This window comes from Moesziomyces antarcticus, assembly GCF_000747765.1.
Source record: "Moesziomyces antarcticus DNA, scaffold: scaffold_v10038, strain JCM 10317, whole genome shotgun sequence".
Classification (NCBI taxonomy): Eukaryota; Fungi; Basidiomycota; class Ustilaginomycetes; order Ustilaginales; family Ustilaginaceae; genus Moesziomyces; species Moesziomyces antarcticus.
Genome location: NW_014638972.1, coordinates 1 through 14511, shown reverse-complemented (window position 1 = coordinate 14511; position 14511 = coordinate 1). Strand labels below are relative to the sequence as shown.

Here is a 14511-nt window from a genome sequence, read left to right as displayed (position 1 = left end):
TGAGGTCACTCTGCTACGTTTATGTTTCAGGCGTACAGAAGAGCGCTAATGATCCGAAACATTTTCATAATCTTCAAGTGAGCCGCTGGGGAGGCCGTGAGCCACTTAGAATTTACACACGAGCCAAAAGCTGTGGCTATTTGTCTTGATTTATGGAGAAATACTGAGCTTCAAATATCGACCGAAGGGAAGATCATTAACTTAACTTAACTTCATCATGGAATAGACTCATTCGATTTCCGAAGTGTGCGCAGGCACAGGACCAGAATCAAGCACCATGCAATTGGAAGCAAGGCATTTGTGATTGATGATTCTTTGGAAAGGTCTGACTTAACTTGAGACTTGATCACAGACCATAAGGTGACTGGGACTTTGGCTCAGGATTAGACTCGCTAACCACGTAGGCAGCAGATCCATGATCCATGATTTATGTTTGTCTGGTCGGGCTTGTTTCGCTTCGCTGAAGTTAAGTTAATTATGTTAGCTCATGACGCGTTAAGTTATCTTGAGTCATATTTTGTGAAAAATCGTCTTGAATTCCAACTGACTTTCAAAAGGTGCCCGGACGCCAGTGTCGAAGCTGAAACTTTATTCATATCCTAAGAAAACGCGAGCTGGCGAGGAGCAGCCACCCAGCAGCCACCCGGGGTGGCTGGTAATTAGCAGCCACCCCTCAGCCACCCGGGGTGGCTTCTCCGGATCAGCCACCCAGCAGCCACCCATGTGTGTGTGGGTGGCTGATGGGTGGCTGATCCCAAACAGCCACCCGGGGTGGCTGCTGGGTGGCTGACCGTCGCCACCCCACCCTCTTTTTAGGATATGCATGTGTGTGTGGGTGGCTGATGGGTGGCTGACCCTCGCCACCCCCCCCGTCTTTTTAGGATATGAATCGGACTGACGAGACCACTTTGACTTCAATCAGCAACACATTTTGTAAAGTTGTGACTAAATCGGATTTTGAAAGCTCTCGGACGCATTGTGCTTTCTGTCATGTGGGATCCATGACAAAGTCAACCATGAATTGTGCATCAGCTCTAAGATGAGTCACACCCTTATGGCTCTCTCGACATTCGTCCTGAAGAAGGAACCATAAATCAGGGCAAAGGAATGTTCTGAAGAATGACACCTTCTTCATTTTTGCCACAGTCGTTGAGGCACTATCTGCCGACGTTGGAGAGTCGATTGTATGCATTCACTTAACATGACATGAGCGGTCCGTTACTGAAACAGGCCCATTAGTGAAACGAAAATCACGAAAATTGTAGGATCACCCGGAGGCCCCTTTTTATGCCCCTGCTGACCGTGTGCTCTAAAGCAGGCAAGTAAACTGTCCGACCTCGCTGATAAACATCAACCCAAGTTCGTGATTATCGCGGCAATCATGGAACTAAGATAAATGAAAGCACATCAGCTTGACAAAGCTTCGTCAAATGGCATCCACACCGCTAGGAAAAATTCTTTTTAGTTTAATAATTCGATAAGACACCGACGGTCCCATCGCACCTGGCGCCTTCCTTTCACGAAGTTGCGGGAGAGCGTGCGAGAAGAGCGAAAAATTTTGCGGCCTTTACATTCGTAGTTTCTGTGATATTCCGCGCCAGCTTTGCCAGCACAGGATAACTTGAATTAAGACATGAAGAGCGACTCTAGCTTATATCATCGAATCTACGGCATGCCCAGGCATCAGATCCATGCCCAGGCATCATATCCATGCCCATTTGACTTACAATGTAAGTTAACACACATGTTTTGTCCTTACGGATTGTGAACGTAGGACGGTAATCTGAACTATGAACATGCACTCATGACTCGCCTTCAGGGAGAGATCTGCCACGATTTCCATGCTTCGTGGCTGTCAGACGTGATTGATCGATGATCATCCCAATCAACTTCCATTCGACAAAGGATCAGTGCTGAATCACGATTTTGGCAGGTGATTTACATCAATGATTGACACACAAACGCGTTTTACGGCGCTTTTATTGACTGAATACAAAAGGGGCCTCTGGGTTGTAATGCTTTTTCTGTGAATGCTTTTTCTGTGATTTTCGTTTCACTAATGGGCCTGTTTCACTAAGGGGCCACTCATATCCTAACAAATGGGGTGGGTGGCGACGAGCAGCCACCCATCAGCCACCCCGGGTGGCTGTTTGGGATCAGCCACCCCACAGCCACCCACACACACACATGGGTGGCTGATGGGTGGCTGCTAATTACCAGCCACCCGGGGTGGCTGCTGGGTGGCTGCTCCTCGCCAGCTCGCGTTTTTTAGAATATGACTCACGTTAACTGAGCTTCACTAAGTTTAAGTCATCGTCATCACTCGAGACGTTCGGCTGCGCCGACGCATCCATTATCCGCATTGAACGTTTGTATTTTCTGTCATGATTTCGGTGGCCTCCGGGTGATCATGCCATTTTCGTGAATTTTTTTCCGACCAATGGGCCTGTTTCGGTGATGGGCCACTCACGTTCCTGCAAATGTATGAACGAGAGGCTTGCACCCACATCGCCAATAGCCAACGCGATCCCAAAAAAGTGGGGCTCGGGGGTTTGAGCGCGCAAGCCTTTGCTCTTTACAACATCAAGGAATGTAGAACCCTTCGGACGACCCATTTGATATGGCTGTGCTGCGGAGCATGGAGCGAGTTGAGTCAAAAGCGACCACCGGGACAGCATTGCAGGGTCACACAGACAGCCATTGCGTCGCATGTGCTACACTTGGTGCAACGATATCGAGCCGAATCGATGTGGAAACGCCGCACGCGAGTGACGACGGGCACGTGGGAAAGGCGGGCCGGGCGAAGTGATGAGTGATGAGTGATGGGGATCGAAAGGCAATCAATCAATCTCAACAAGGGGGTTGCGAGCAGGGTCTGGTGGGGAAGCGAGGAGCTTTGCCAGGGTCGCGTCTCGGCAGTGGAGAAGCGAAGGTGGCTTGGACGGCTGATCAGCAGGCCGGATCGCGCGGTGCTTTGGAAGTGCAATCGCCCGACAGCTGCTCTTCTGTGCGATGACGGAGTGATTGCTGCGAAGATTTCGGATTTGGGACGGCGTCCATTGTGGTGCAGAGCTGCTCGATCCTCTGTCGATGCGGGGGGCGCGCGAGCGAGTGATGGGCGATGAGCGATGGGCGATGGGCGATATTCGGGATTTGTGGAGGCCCGCGCTGTGCTGGGCTGCCCTATCGATTTTCGGATCGTTGCGAAGATTTGGCCGACGCACAGACGCGATGCCTCACCACATCCTCAGGCCTCAATCCCAGGCAGGCAAGGGCCCGTGTACAGAAGGCATCACCACCATCCTACGTTCCGCTCCTCGCGCTCTACCACCATCTCGTAGCTCGCGTCCGTCTCTTTTTCCGCCGTTTCGAGGTCGTCATTACGAGCAGTCCTCGTCCCACAACAATCCCGTCACACACTCTTTACTCGTCGTAGACTCTCCACTTTCTCCCCTTCCTCGTCGGCGACCGGCCTCCTCTGCTTTCCAGGTCGGAACAAGACCACTGCCATGTCGCCCAAGAGCGCCACCACAAATGGCACCGCCAAAGCGGCTTCAGCTCAACCCGTCAAGGTCTTTGAGCTCCCGCTCGAGCAGGATGGCAGCCCCAACCAGCAGAGGTCCTATGTCAGGCTGCCCGCTCCCGTGCATCCCTACATCCTCCGCTTCTCCATCGAAGCAGGCGCAGACGCTTCCATGCAGGCCATCCTCTGCACAAACTACTCCAACAAGCGCGCCACTTTCGACCGCACCTCCTTCGACAACTACCTTTTCACCTCGTCCGCTTCCTCGTCCAACACGGTCGATCTCCTGATCAAAACGGCGGGTGTCTTTGAGTTCTACGTCGAATATGCCGCCAGTGCCAGCGATCAGCAGGACGCAGACCTTTTCCACCACACCCAGGATACATCAACCCGCAAGAGGGGCAAGAGCGGACACTTCAACGTAGACCCCATCCTCAACGTTGCCGTACGCAAGCCCATCCTCAACGACGCATGCAAAGCCCTTTCCTCCAAAGACGGCGGCGGCGCCGTCACGTCCACCTCAGACTTCCTCGCTCTCGACGGAATCGTCCTGCAGACCCTCGTCTCCAAGTGGGCTGGCCCCCTCTCCAACTGGGGCGTCCATCTCGACTCGGCCCGCGACGCAGGCTACAACATGATTCACTTTCCTCCCCTCAACGTGCGCGGCGCTAGCAACAGCCCTTACTCGATCGGAGACCAGCACGACTTTTCCCACGACCTCTTCCCCGAAAAGCTCCAGGGTCCAAAGCAGAAGGCCGAGCGCGTCGAACAACTCAAGGCGGTTCTTGCCGACATGAAGTCCAAGCACGGCATCCTCAGCATGAGCGACGTGGTCTGGAATCACACAGCTCACAACAGCGAATGGCTCAACCAGCACCCGGATGCTGCATACAGTCCTGCTAACTCCCCGCACCTTCAACCCGCCGATGAGCTCGAAAAGGCTCTCTTCGAGCTCAACCGTCGTCTGCAAGACTACGACGTCCCAGCAGAGCTGCGCTCCGATGCCGACGTCGCCAAGCTCATGGAAGCGGTCAAGCAGCACGTCTTGGCTCCCCTCAACCTCTGGCAATTCTACGTCATCGATGCAAAGGCTGCCAAGGAGAGCTTCACCAAAGAACTTGCCTCCCGAAAGGGCCAGAACAACTCCAAGGCAGCTTCGCAAGCCACCGATGGCGCCATCAAGACCATTGCGGCCAAAGTCAGGTCGTCGGCCGTGTCGAACGAGATGACCCTCTCCGATCGATACGCCACCACCGTCGACGCCGCAAAGGCACTCGAAATCGTACAGGCAGTCCACCACAGCATCGAAAGCGATGAAGCGTGCGTCGACTTCTTCGCAAAGATCGTCGACGAGATCAACGCCTCTCTGTACGCCACCTACGACGACGACGTCAAAGCCATCCTTAGCAACATCGAGGGTCGCGTCAAGTTCACCCGCCTCGATCCGAACGGTCCCAAGCTTGGCAAGATCTCCGAACAGAGCCCCTTCTTCGAGCCCTACTTTACTCGTCTCGACCCCAAGCACCCTGACGCTGCCGCACGCGATCCCAAGGAGCTCTCTCTCGCCAACAATGGCTGGATCTGGGCTGCCAATCCGCTCGAGGACTTCGCCTCCAACAAGTCTCGCGTCTACCTCCGACGAGAGCTCATCGTTTGGGGCGACTGCGTCAAACTCAGGTACGGCTCCGGTCCTCAAGACTCACCCTACCTCTGGAAGCACATGGAAGACTACACAAAGCTCCTTGCTGCCAACTTCGACGCGGTGCGCATCGACAACTGCCACTCCACTCCCATCCACGTCGGAGAGCACTTCCTCGACATCGCCAGAAGGGTCAACCCCAACTTGTACGTCTGCGCCGAACTCTTCACCGGCAGCGCCGAGATGGATGTCCACTTTGTCAGCCGCCTCGGTATCAATTCCCTTATCCGCGAAATGGAGAACGGCCACGATCCCAAGGAAGAGAGCCGTCTGCTCTACCGCTTTGGCGTCAACAAACCCATCGGGTCCGTCGACAGCGCTTGCCTCACGACCCCTGGCAAGGTCTCTCTGCCCGAAGCGGGTCTCAAAGACGCCGACTGCCTCGTCGAGCAGCTCGGTGGATCCAGCCCTCATGCGCTGTTCATGGACGTTACGCACGACAACGAGACTCCCACGATGAAGCGCACGACCGAAGACGCCATCACCATGGGCGCACTCGTCGCCTTCTCCTGGTCTGCCATCGGTAGCACCAAAGGCTTTGATGATCTCTACCCCAAGACCCTGGATGTGGTTCAGGAGAGCCGACTCTATCGACCCGCTGCCAAGGCGGACGAAAGTGGCATCGGAGCCATCAAGCGCGTTGTCAACCATCTCCACGTCGAGATGGTCCGCAATGGCTTCTCCGAGGGACATGTGCATCAGGAAAACGACTACCTCCTTATGCACCGCGTGCACCCACAGACGCACAAAGGATTCGTCTGCCTGGCTCACACTGCTTTCCACAAAGGCTCGCGCGACCGCGGCCAGGCGGGTCCTTTCAAGCTCGACCGACAGCGAGTCACCTACGTTCTGGGCAAGACCCTCGAGGTGACCAGCACAGAGGCGCCGCAGGATGCAAAGTACCTTGACGGTCTTCCGTCGAAGCTCATCGATCTCGCTGAGCCAGAGGTCCGCATCAACGAGGATGGAGGACGTCTACGCTACTCCGAGATCGTCGTGCCCGACTTCTTCCCTCCCGGTAGTGTCATGCTCTTTGCCACCGAGATGGACAGCATCGATGCGGACATCGACTCGCGATGCCTTTCGGGCGCAGACGAAGCTGTCGCCAACCTCGACCTGGTCGACCTCAACGCAGTCCTGTACCGTGCTGACGGTGAGGAGAAGGACGTTACCGGCGGCAACGACGGCGTCTACACCATCCCTCAGTGCGAGCCCATGGTCTACTGCGGTCTCGAAGGCTGGATGGCAGTCCTGCGCAAGGTCATCCAATCAAACGACCTCGGTCACCCGCTCTGCGCGCACCTGCGAGACGGCACCTGGGCTCTTGACTACGTTCACCAGAGGCTGGAGAAGCAGATCGATGTACTGCCTCGTCTCGGCGAGCTTGCCAAATGGCTCGACGAGCGCTTTGATCTGATCAAACGCACCGCGCCCAACTTCATGAGGCCCAAGTACTTTGCCATGGTCATCAAAGCCGCCTACGACGCGGCAGTCCGAAGGGTGATCACGCGCATGTCCCCCATCATCAAGGACGGCCACGACTTCATCAAGGCGCTCGCCCTCTGCTCGGTGCAGATGAATGGCGTCGTCAAGTCCGCCTCGCTCTGGCCTGAGAAGCAGGTAGCCTCGATGGCCGCTGGTCTTCCATTCTTTGCTGCTTCCTGGGCCAGGCTGTGGGGCCGCGACGTCTTCATCTCCCTCCGTGGCCTCTACCTCGTCACTGGAATGTTCGAGGCGGCTCGCGAACACATCCTTGCGTTCGGCTCGACACTCAAGCACGGCATGATCCCGAATCTGCTCGACTCGGGCCGAACGCCGCGATACAACTGCCGAGATGGACCGTGGTTCTTCGCTCAGAATGTGCAGGACTACACCAAGATGGTACCCAAGGGCGAAAGCATCCTCAGCGAGAAGGTGGCTAGGCGCTTTCCCCTCGACGACGAGTGGGTTCCGTGGGACGACGCCAAGGCCTACGCCCACAAGAGCACCGTCGCAGAACTGATCCAGGAGATTCTGCAGCGCCACGCCTCGGGCATCCACTTCCGCGAGTACAATGCTGGTCCCGCGATCGACAACGACATGCATCCCGAGGGCTTCAACATCGACGTCGATGTCGATTGGGAGACCGGCATTATCTTCGGCGGCAACGAGCACAACTGCGGAACGTGGCAGGACAAGAATGGCTCGTCGGCCAAGGCGGGCAACAAAGGAGTGCCAGGCTCGCCTCGTAACGGAGCTGCGATCGAGATCACGGCGCTGCTTAAGAGCACGCTGTCCTGGATCGTTGACCTGCAGAAGCGCGGCGTCTGGAAGGAGGCCAAAGGCGTCGAAGCCGTAGTCAAGGGAAAGAAGACGCTTGTCACCTACGAGCAGTGGGCCGATCTGCTGCAAAAGTCATTCGAACGCGCCTACTACGTTCCACTGGACGCCAGCGAGGATCAGGCTTACGACCTGGATTCGAAGCTCGTCAACAGGCGTGGAATCTACAAGGACGTGTACGGGTCGTCCAAGGGACGCGAGTGGGCCGACTACCAGTTCCGCTCCAACTTCCCCATCGCCATGTGCGTGGCTCCCGAGCTGTTCAAGCCCGAGCATGCGTGCAACGCGTTGAACAAGGCACGCGAGATCCTGGTCGGACCGCTGGGAATGAAGACGCTGGATCCATCGGACTGGAACTATCGTCCGAACTACGACCAGCGCGAGACGGAGGATGCATCGACGTCGTGCGGGTGGAACTACCACAATGGTCCTGAGTGGGTGTGGCTGCGCGGCTACTATCTGCGAGCTGTGGCCATCTTTGGTGCCAAGGCGGGCGTCGAGCGCTCGGTGATGAACCACCGCATCAACACGCTGATGCTCGAGCACAGGCAGCACATTCGTAGCTCGCCGTGGGCAGGGCTGCCCGAGCTCACCAACGCCGACGGCGCTCACTGCTCCGATTCGTGCGCCACTCAGGCTTGGAGTGCCGCTGCGCTTCTGGATGCACTTGAGGAGATGGCCAAGTGAAGCGGCTGCTCCTCGGACAAAAGTCATGTTGTCTCAGAACAATGTTCAGAATTGGAATTCACAAGAAGTGTGCTCATTTGGATGTGACTTGGTCTGCAAAGTTGGCATCCTGAAGCGGTCTGGCGTGAGCACAACAGGCGGATTGGGCTTGTCTTTCGTGTCGCGACGCGCGGGACTCACTGTCGTTGCTGCAGAGCGACGCCAAGCCACAATGTGAAGTCGGTGGCTGTGACGCCATCGGGAGTCGAAGTCGAGCGCCAAGTTTCTCGCATGAAGCCAGGAGGAGCGTGGTGTATGAATTGAGAGATGTGCGCTACAATTGCGGATCGGATCACGCCTGTCCGGCGCCGTCGGGTGCAAGAACGAATTCGTCGAGCACGTCCATGAGGGCCGCTGCGTTGTTCGGGTTGCTCATCTAGCCAGACGAAATGCAAAGGGTCAGTTTTGGTGCACGCCATGTCTGGTTGCGTGTGCGAGGAGGTTGAGCTTACCTTGATGGCGTAGTGTACGGGTTTTGCATCTTCGAAGGCGACGATGCGGACAAACTTTTCGTGGAGCTCGCACTTCATGCCCTTGAAGAGGGAGACGTTGAGGATGACTCTGAGCACACCGTCTGCGCGCATTACGAGCCTTGCCTTGTCGCGGGCCGAGTGCTTGGGGACGTTGACGCGCAGGGTGCCGGTGCCGCGCTCTTTCCACGACTGGTCATCTGCCATGGTGTAGAGCTTTGCACGGATGCTGTGGATGGTCTCCTCGTCTTCTTCGCCGGTTTTGGCTGCAAAATCGGAAAGGTCAGTGTCAAGACAGTGTGACGGGTGCGGGGATGGAGGGCACTTACTATCTTCGTTGACCTCGAGCAATGGCTTTGCCTTGGTCTCGGCCACCGCGCCTTTATCTTCGCTCAGGAGCTTTTGTTCGAATGTCGCCTTGTCGTCCGACGATTCCGCCTGTTCTGCCTCCTTTGGAGACGCTGTGGAAGCGGGGGATTTGGGCTTGGCCAACGGACTCGCACCTGCAAATGCACCAAATCCAAACGCTGAGCCTTTGACGATGGGCTTTGCAGGTGCGGAAGTTGAGGATGACGATGCGGCGGTGGAGGAGGAGGCCGAGGCGGATTCGGAATGGTGTCCGCCGATGCTGGAGCCTAGGCTGCTGGGTTTGATGCCGGAGCCAACCAAAGGGGACGAGCTTCTTGCTGCAAACGCCGAGAAGCCAGACTTGGCGCTGGACGATCCCGAGGAGGAGGGAACTGCGCTGAAGGGGGAGGACTTGGAGCTGAATGCGGAGAAGGTGGGTTGTGTTCGTGTGGGTGCGTCGGCGTCCTTGGCTGGCGCGGACGTTGTGTTGTCTTTGGATGGTGAGGGCGAAGGAGCTGCCGCAGCATTGTCGTCCTCGGGTTTGTTGTCGGTTTCGGGCTTGGCAGCCTTGAGTTCGTGTGTGCTCAGCTGGTGCACCTTTTCGCGAATGTGACCCACCTTTTCGGTCTCTGGTTGTTCGGCGGATGGGTCGTCGTCCTCCTCCTGCAGCGAGTCCTCGAGGCGGTTCTTTTTGGCGGGGATGGATTCAGCGACGCGCGAGGGCGTCATTTGGGAGGGTTCGACACTGCCCTCGCGTTCACGCTTACGGCTGGAGGATGCATCTTCGGAGTGATGCGGGGGTGACTTTGCCGTCACCTCTCTGGACGTGGACTCTGTCGGTTTGGGCTGTGGGGAGGAGGAGCGCTGGGAGGGCGGCGAGGAAGGCTGCGACTGTGGCTCGCGAGGCTGCTCGGCGTCCGCCTTGGGTGGTTGCTCTGTCTGAGCGTCTTTTGCGGACATTGATGGTGTGAGCCTGGCGAGCGAGCGAGCAGGCTAGCAAGCGGTGTTGAGCCTTGGTGGTGTGAGGAAGAGGAGGGGGATGAGGAGGAGGAGGCGTCTGTCTGTGTGTGTTTCTCTGCTGCGGGAGGGAGCGCGGCTGTTTTGCACGAGACGCGCTCTTCTTCCTCCACTTGGTCGGCTCCGATCGGCGGCGCTGGTCAAGTTGGCTTTGGCTTTGGGGCACGGCAGCGGTCCGATTCGACATTTTTGCGTTTCATTTGGCGGCGACAGTGCCACGCTCTAACATTCGGAAAGCGAATTTCGACTGAGCTTGGCGCGTGCGTTGCTGCCGTTGCTGCTGCTGCTGCTGCTGCTGCTGCTGATGAACAGACGAGTGCAGCAGCTCAGCCCCTAAGCCTGGCCTGGGCCTCCAAGCGCCGCCCCAGCCTCGCCTCGCATCACCGCAATCGCAATTCCACATTTCTCCACCTTCTCCCCATCTCATCCTCCGACGCCAGCTGCCACACGTTCATCTCACACACACACACACACACCAGCTCAAACCCTACGCATCGGAGGTATACCGAGCATCTTCGCAACCATGTCGAGTCGTCCCATGAACGACGATGAGGTGCTCTCCGAGATGAAGAAGATGGTAAGCCCGTGCACATTCTCACTTTTGCCTCCTGCGATCGTCGCTAAACCGCTCTTCTTTTCGTGGATATCCAGGTCGCATTCATCAAGCAGGAGGCGGTGGAAAAGGCACGCGAGATCCAGATCAAGGCCGACGAGGAATTCGCCATCGAAAAGGCCAAGATCGTGCGTCAGGAGGCTATCAACATCGACTCGCAGTACGACAAGAAGATCAAGCAGGCCGAAGTGTCGCAAAAGATGTGAGTTGACCCTTTCCCCCAGGATCGATCAAGCTATCGGCATTCTCACCCCTCATCGTGAACGTGCCTACAGTGCCCAGTCGAACCAGACCAACAAGTCGCGTTTGAAGATCCTCCAGACGCGCGAACAGCACCTGCAGTCTCTCTTTGACGCCACACGCGACAAGCTGGATGGCATCGCCAAGGACCAGGAAAAGTACAAGACGCTTCTGTCCCAGCTCATCCTACAGGTGTGTACCTCTCCAAGTAGTCTGAATTCCACTTCAGCCATGCTGATGTCTCTCGGTTCGAATGTGTCGACAGGGCTTGCTTCAACTGATGGAGTCCAAGGTGACGGTCACGGTCAAGTCGAGCGACGTGCAGCTCGCACAGGAAGCGGCCAAGCAGGCCGAGAGCGACTTCAAGTCCAAGGCGGGCAAGTCGACCAGCGTGACTGTGCAGGAGGGTCTGAGCAAGGACTGCGCGGGCGGCGTGATGCTGGCGGGCTTTGGCGGCAAGATCACCATCAACAACACGCTCGACGAGCGTCTGCGTCTGCTCGAAGACCGCATGCTCCCCGAAATCCGACTCGACCTCTTCGGGCCCAACCAGAACCGAAAGTAAGTTGTTGCCTTGGTCCAATCTCGCGCACAGATCTTCATTGCTGACACCAATATTTTAACGATCATGCACAGGTTCAACACTTAGACTCTTCCTTCACCGCACACACCTGTCTTTGACAGTCACACTTTCCTAACCGCTCTTGTTGTCTTGAATCCGATATCCTCAACACCGCACTGTCTTCTTGTCTGCCTCGACTGCATCACAACTGCACACGAGCGAGGCGAAAGGAGAGGCTCCAAAGTGGGAGGTTGCTGGGCGGGGCCTAAATGTACAAGCGGATGTGCTGAGCGGGAACCACAGAGTCTGGCGATATGCGACATGGACGCCTCGTTTTTGGAGGGGGAAAGGGGAAGATCAAGGACGCTCGCCACGCGGGAGCGACCACTGACAGCTGAGGATGAGGTTATCGTAGCCCCTGCCGTCGACCTTCTGCCTTGCGCGGTCGGCGTCCTCGCGCGTCTCGAAGCTGACGAAAGCGTAGCCCTTGCAGATGCCCGTTTCGCGGTCGCGGCCGACGTAGACACGCACGACGCGGCCAAAGCGGCCAAAGAGCTCGCGCAGGTCGTCGTCGTCTGCGTCTTCCGAGAGGTTGGTGACACGGAGCGTGGGGAGGTCGTCTCTGGAGACGCCGCCGAGGCCGCCCATCTTCTCGCCGGGGCCCTTTGCGCCGCCGCGCATCGAGGGCGGGATGTACTTGCCGCCTGTGCTCGCAGCGACGGCGGGGTTGGAGGGGTCCATGGTGGCGAGGGGCGTCATGGAGCCCTCGCCGGCCTCGGGCGTGTCGGCGCCGGCGCCGGGGATGGCCTCGAGCGTGTCCTTGTAGGGGCATTTTGTGGTGAAGTGGTCACCCTTGCAGAGACGGCAGACGATGCGCTTGTTTGCGAGCTGCTGGCGCACCTTGTCCATCTCGTCGACTTCGGGTTCGGCGGTCTTGTTGTTGCCGGCGGACATCTTGAGCACCACGTTTTCGCCGATGGTGGTGGTGGCCGAGTGCGGGCCGGGGGCGTTGTTCTTCTCCTTGCCGAACTTGGTCCAGGACTTGCGCTCTGCGACCTCGTGGTTGACCTTGGTCTTTACGAGCGTGCGCTTGACGCGGCGCGTGATCTTGACTTTTTTGCCGTCGGCGTTGGTGCGGTATTCGATGACGACCTTGACGCCGTTGCCCTCGTCGCGCTCCTCGATGCGCGGGGCGTCGCCGGAGACGTCCTCATCGAACTCGTCGGCCCAGTTCATGGGCTTGCCGCCCGCAGGCTGGCTGGTGGAAGGCGCCGCAACAGGGGCCATGGTGTCTGTATGTGTGTTATGTGTCGATGCTGAGTGCGAGCCGATGCGTGACGTGGTCTGGCGCTGGGATGCGACGGTGGTGGTGTGCGTAGGTGACCCGTGAGGTGTGGTGCAGAAAGGCCTCGAGTGATGGTGGATGAGGGTAGGTCGGCTGGAGCAGCAACTCGAGCTCAGTTGCAGGCGTGAGCAGGCGGCCTCACAGTCGGATCTTTGGCTGGCAGGCTGGTGGCTCCCCTTGGAGCGGCGGTTGAGAAAGACAGGCGAGCTGCGTGTCGCGCGAGGTTCAGCAATTTTTTCCCGCCTCTCAAGCTGCCTTTCGCGCGTTCTTCGCAGCTGACTTCTCTTCTGCTCTTTCCGTACGAAATTTCGCGTGGAGCCAAATCTCGATTGCCAGATCGGACCCGAATTGGCGCGAGAAGAAGGACTCGCATGTCAAAATTGGCCGCCGCCACTGAGCTTCGCGTTGGGCAAAAAAATCCAATCATCCAACATCATCCGAGCCGGCAGTCCTCTTTTCCTCTTTCCTCTTTCCTCTCTCACGCCTACCACACCTCATATCCCCTAGCGCACATCTTTCGGTCCAGCACAAACAACTAGACGCCAAGGCCTACATCTGTGCTCCCTCGCAGCGTGCTCTTCAGCATCGATTCAGCACGCGCCTCCTACAGCCCCTCCTCCTCCGGCTCTCGATTTGCAATCGCGTCCAACCATGGCAGCTCGTCGCATCCAGTCGCCGCTGCGCGATCTCGCCCGCAGCATGCGTAGCGTGCGCAGCAGATCAGAGCTTCCCGCTGCCTCCGCAAGCTGCTCTTCCGGTCCATCTTCCGCCTCGCGCGCATTTGCATCGGCCGCCTCCTCGACCGCCTCTTCCTCCACCACTGCTGCTCCCGTTCCATCATCTCGCCCCTCGCTCCGCAGCGCCGACTCTCGCCCATCGCCTGCACTAGGCACACGCATCACCGGCGCCGACGTTCTCGCGCACCTCTCTGGCGTGTCGTCGGGTCTTTTGGACTCCAACGCCGATCTCGCGCTTCGCGCCGTCACGCACGAGTCGTACCTCAACGCACGAGAGGGCCACAACCGCCGGCTCGCCTTCGTCGGCCGCAGAACGCTCAAGCTCTTCACCACGCTCTTCCTCCATTCTCGCCTCCAGAGCCTCGCGCCCGGCGCCGCGCGCACCTACATCAACCATCTGCTCGAATCGGCCTCCGCCGTGGACGCCATCCTCTCCACCCACCGACTCGGCGACAAGGTGGGGCGCAATCTCGCACTCGAGAGCGTCATGCGCTGGACGCCTGCCGTTTCCGACGGTCAGATGGGCCCGCGCGAGACGGGACTCTTCAAGGTGCGCGGCGTGGCGGTCGAGGCGATCGTCGGCGCCATCTACCATCAGAACGGTGCCATGGCTGCGTCGAGCTTCTTCCACTCGGCAGTGCTGCCCGAATTGCTCCAGGACGGCTTCCCCGCACCCGTGCCACAAGAACTCAAAGACGGCATCGTCCCCGACAAGTCGTGACCGCCGCCGCCACTCTTGATTCATACAGCCACTTTCTCAACTCATCATGTACTTCTATGCAGAATCCCACCACCATATTCTCGCTCCTTTTCTCGTCGAACCCTCCAACCAAAGCTTCTGGGTGATTGTTTTACGATTGCGTCAGGTTTTGCGCTTGGCCGGCTTGGTCTTGGCCCTGGCTGGAGTGGTGG

The 14511-nt window shown here is 57.8% G+C and overlaps 5 protein-coding genes across 5 annotated transcripts; 3 read left to right on the top strand and 2 right to left on the bottom strand.

The window, feature by feature from the left end:
- Positions 1-3231: 3231 nt before the first annotated feature.
- Positions 3232-8228, top strand: PAN0_038d6322 (glycoside hydrolase family 13 protein; the record flags this gene model as incomplete). Its single annotated transcript, XM_014798224.1, has 2 exons — positions 3232-3280; positions 3391-8228. 2 exons carry the CDS (start codon positions 3232-3234, stop codon positions 8226-8228), a joined length of 4887 nt encoding a protein of 1628 aa, XP_014653710.1.
- A 331-nt stretch (positions 8229-8559) lies between these two features.
- PAN0_038c6321 (pH domain-like protein) lies at positions 8560-10045 on the bottom strand (the record flags this gene model as incomplete). The annotated part of the gene is made up of 3 exons (XM_014798223.1): positions 8560-8643; positions 8720-9003; positions 9067-10045. The coding sequence occupies 3 exons, from the start codon at positions 10043-10045 to the stop codon at positions 8560-8562; spliced, it is 1347 nt and encodes a 448-aa protein (XP_014653709.1).
- Positions 10046-10625: 580 nt separating this feature from the next.
- PAN0_038d6320 (ATPase V1 A1 complex subunit E) lies at positions 10626-11604 on the top strand (the record flags this gene model as incomplete). Its single annotated transcript, XM_014798222.1, has 5 exons — positions 10626-10679; positions 10754-10917; positions 10991-11147; positions 11221-11516; positions 11592-11604. The coding sequence occupies 5 exons, from the start codon at positions 10626-10628 to the stop codon at positions 11602-11604; spliced, it is 684 nt and encodes a 227-aa protein (XP_014653708.1).
- A 270-nt stretch (positions 11605-11874) lies between these two features.
- PAN0_038c6319 (translation initiation factor eIF3g) lies at positions 11875-12804 on the bottom strand (the record flags this gene model as incomplete). The annotated part of the gene is made up of 1 exon (XM_014798221.1): positions 11875-12804. The coding sequence occupies one exon, from the start codon at positions 12802-12804 to the stop codon at positions 11875-11877; it is 930 nt and encodes a 309-aa protein (XP_014653707.1).
- A 709-nt stretch (positions 12805-13513) lies between these two features.
- On the top strand, positions 13514-14320 carry PAN0_038d6318 (uncharacterized protein; the record flags this gene model as incomplete). The annotated part of the gene is made up of 1 exon (XM_014798220.1): positions 13514-14320. One exon carries the CDS (start codon positions 13514-13516, stop codon positions 14318-14320), a length of 807 nt encoding a protein of 268 aa, XP_014653706.1.
- Positions 14321-14511: the final 191 nt, after the last annotated feature.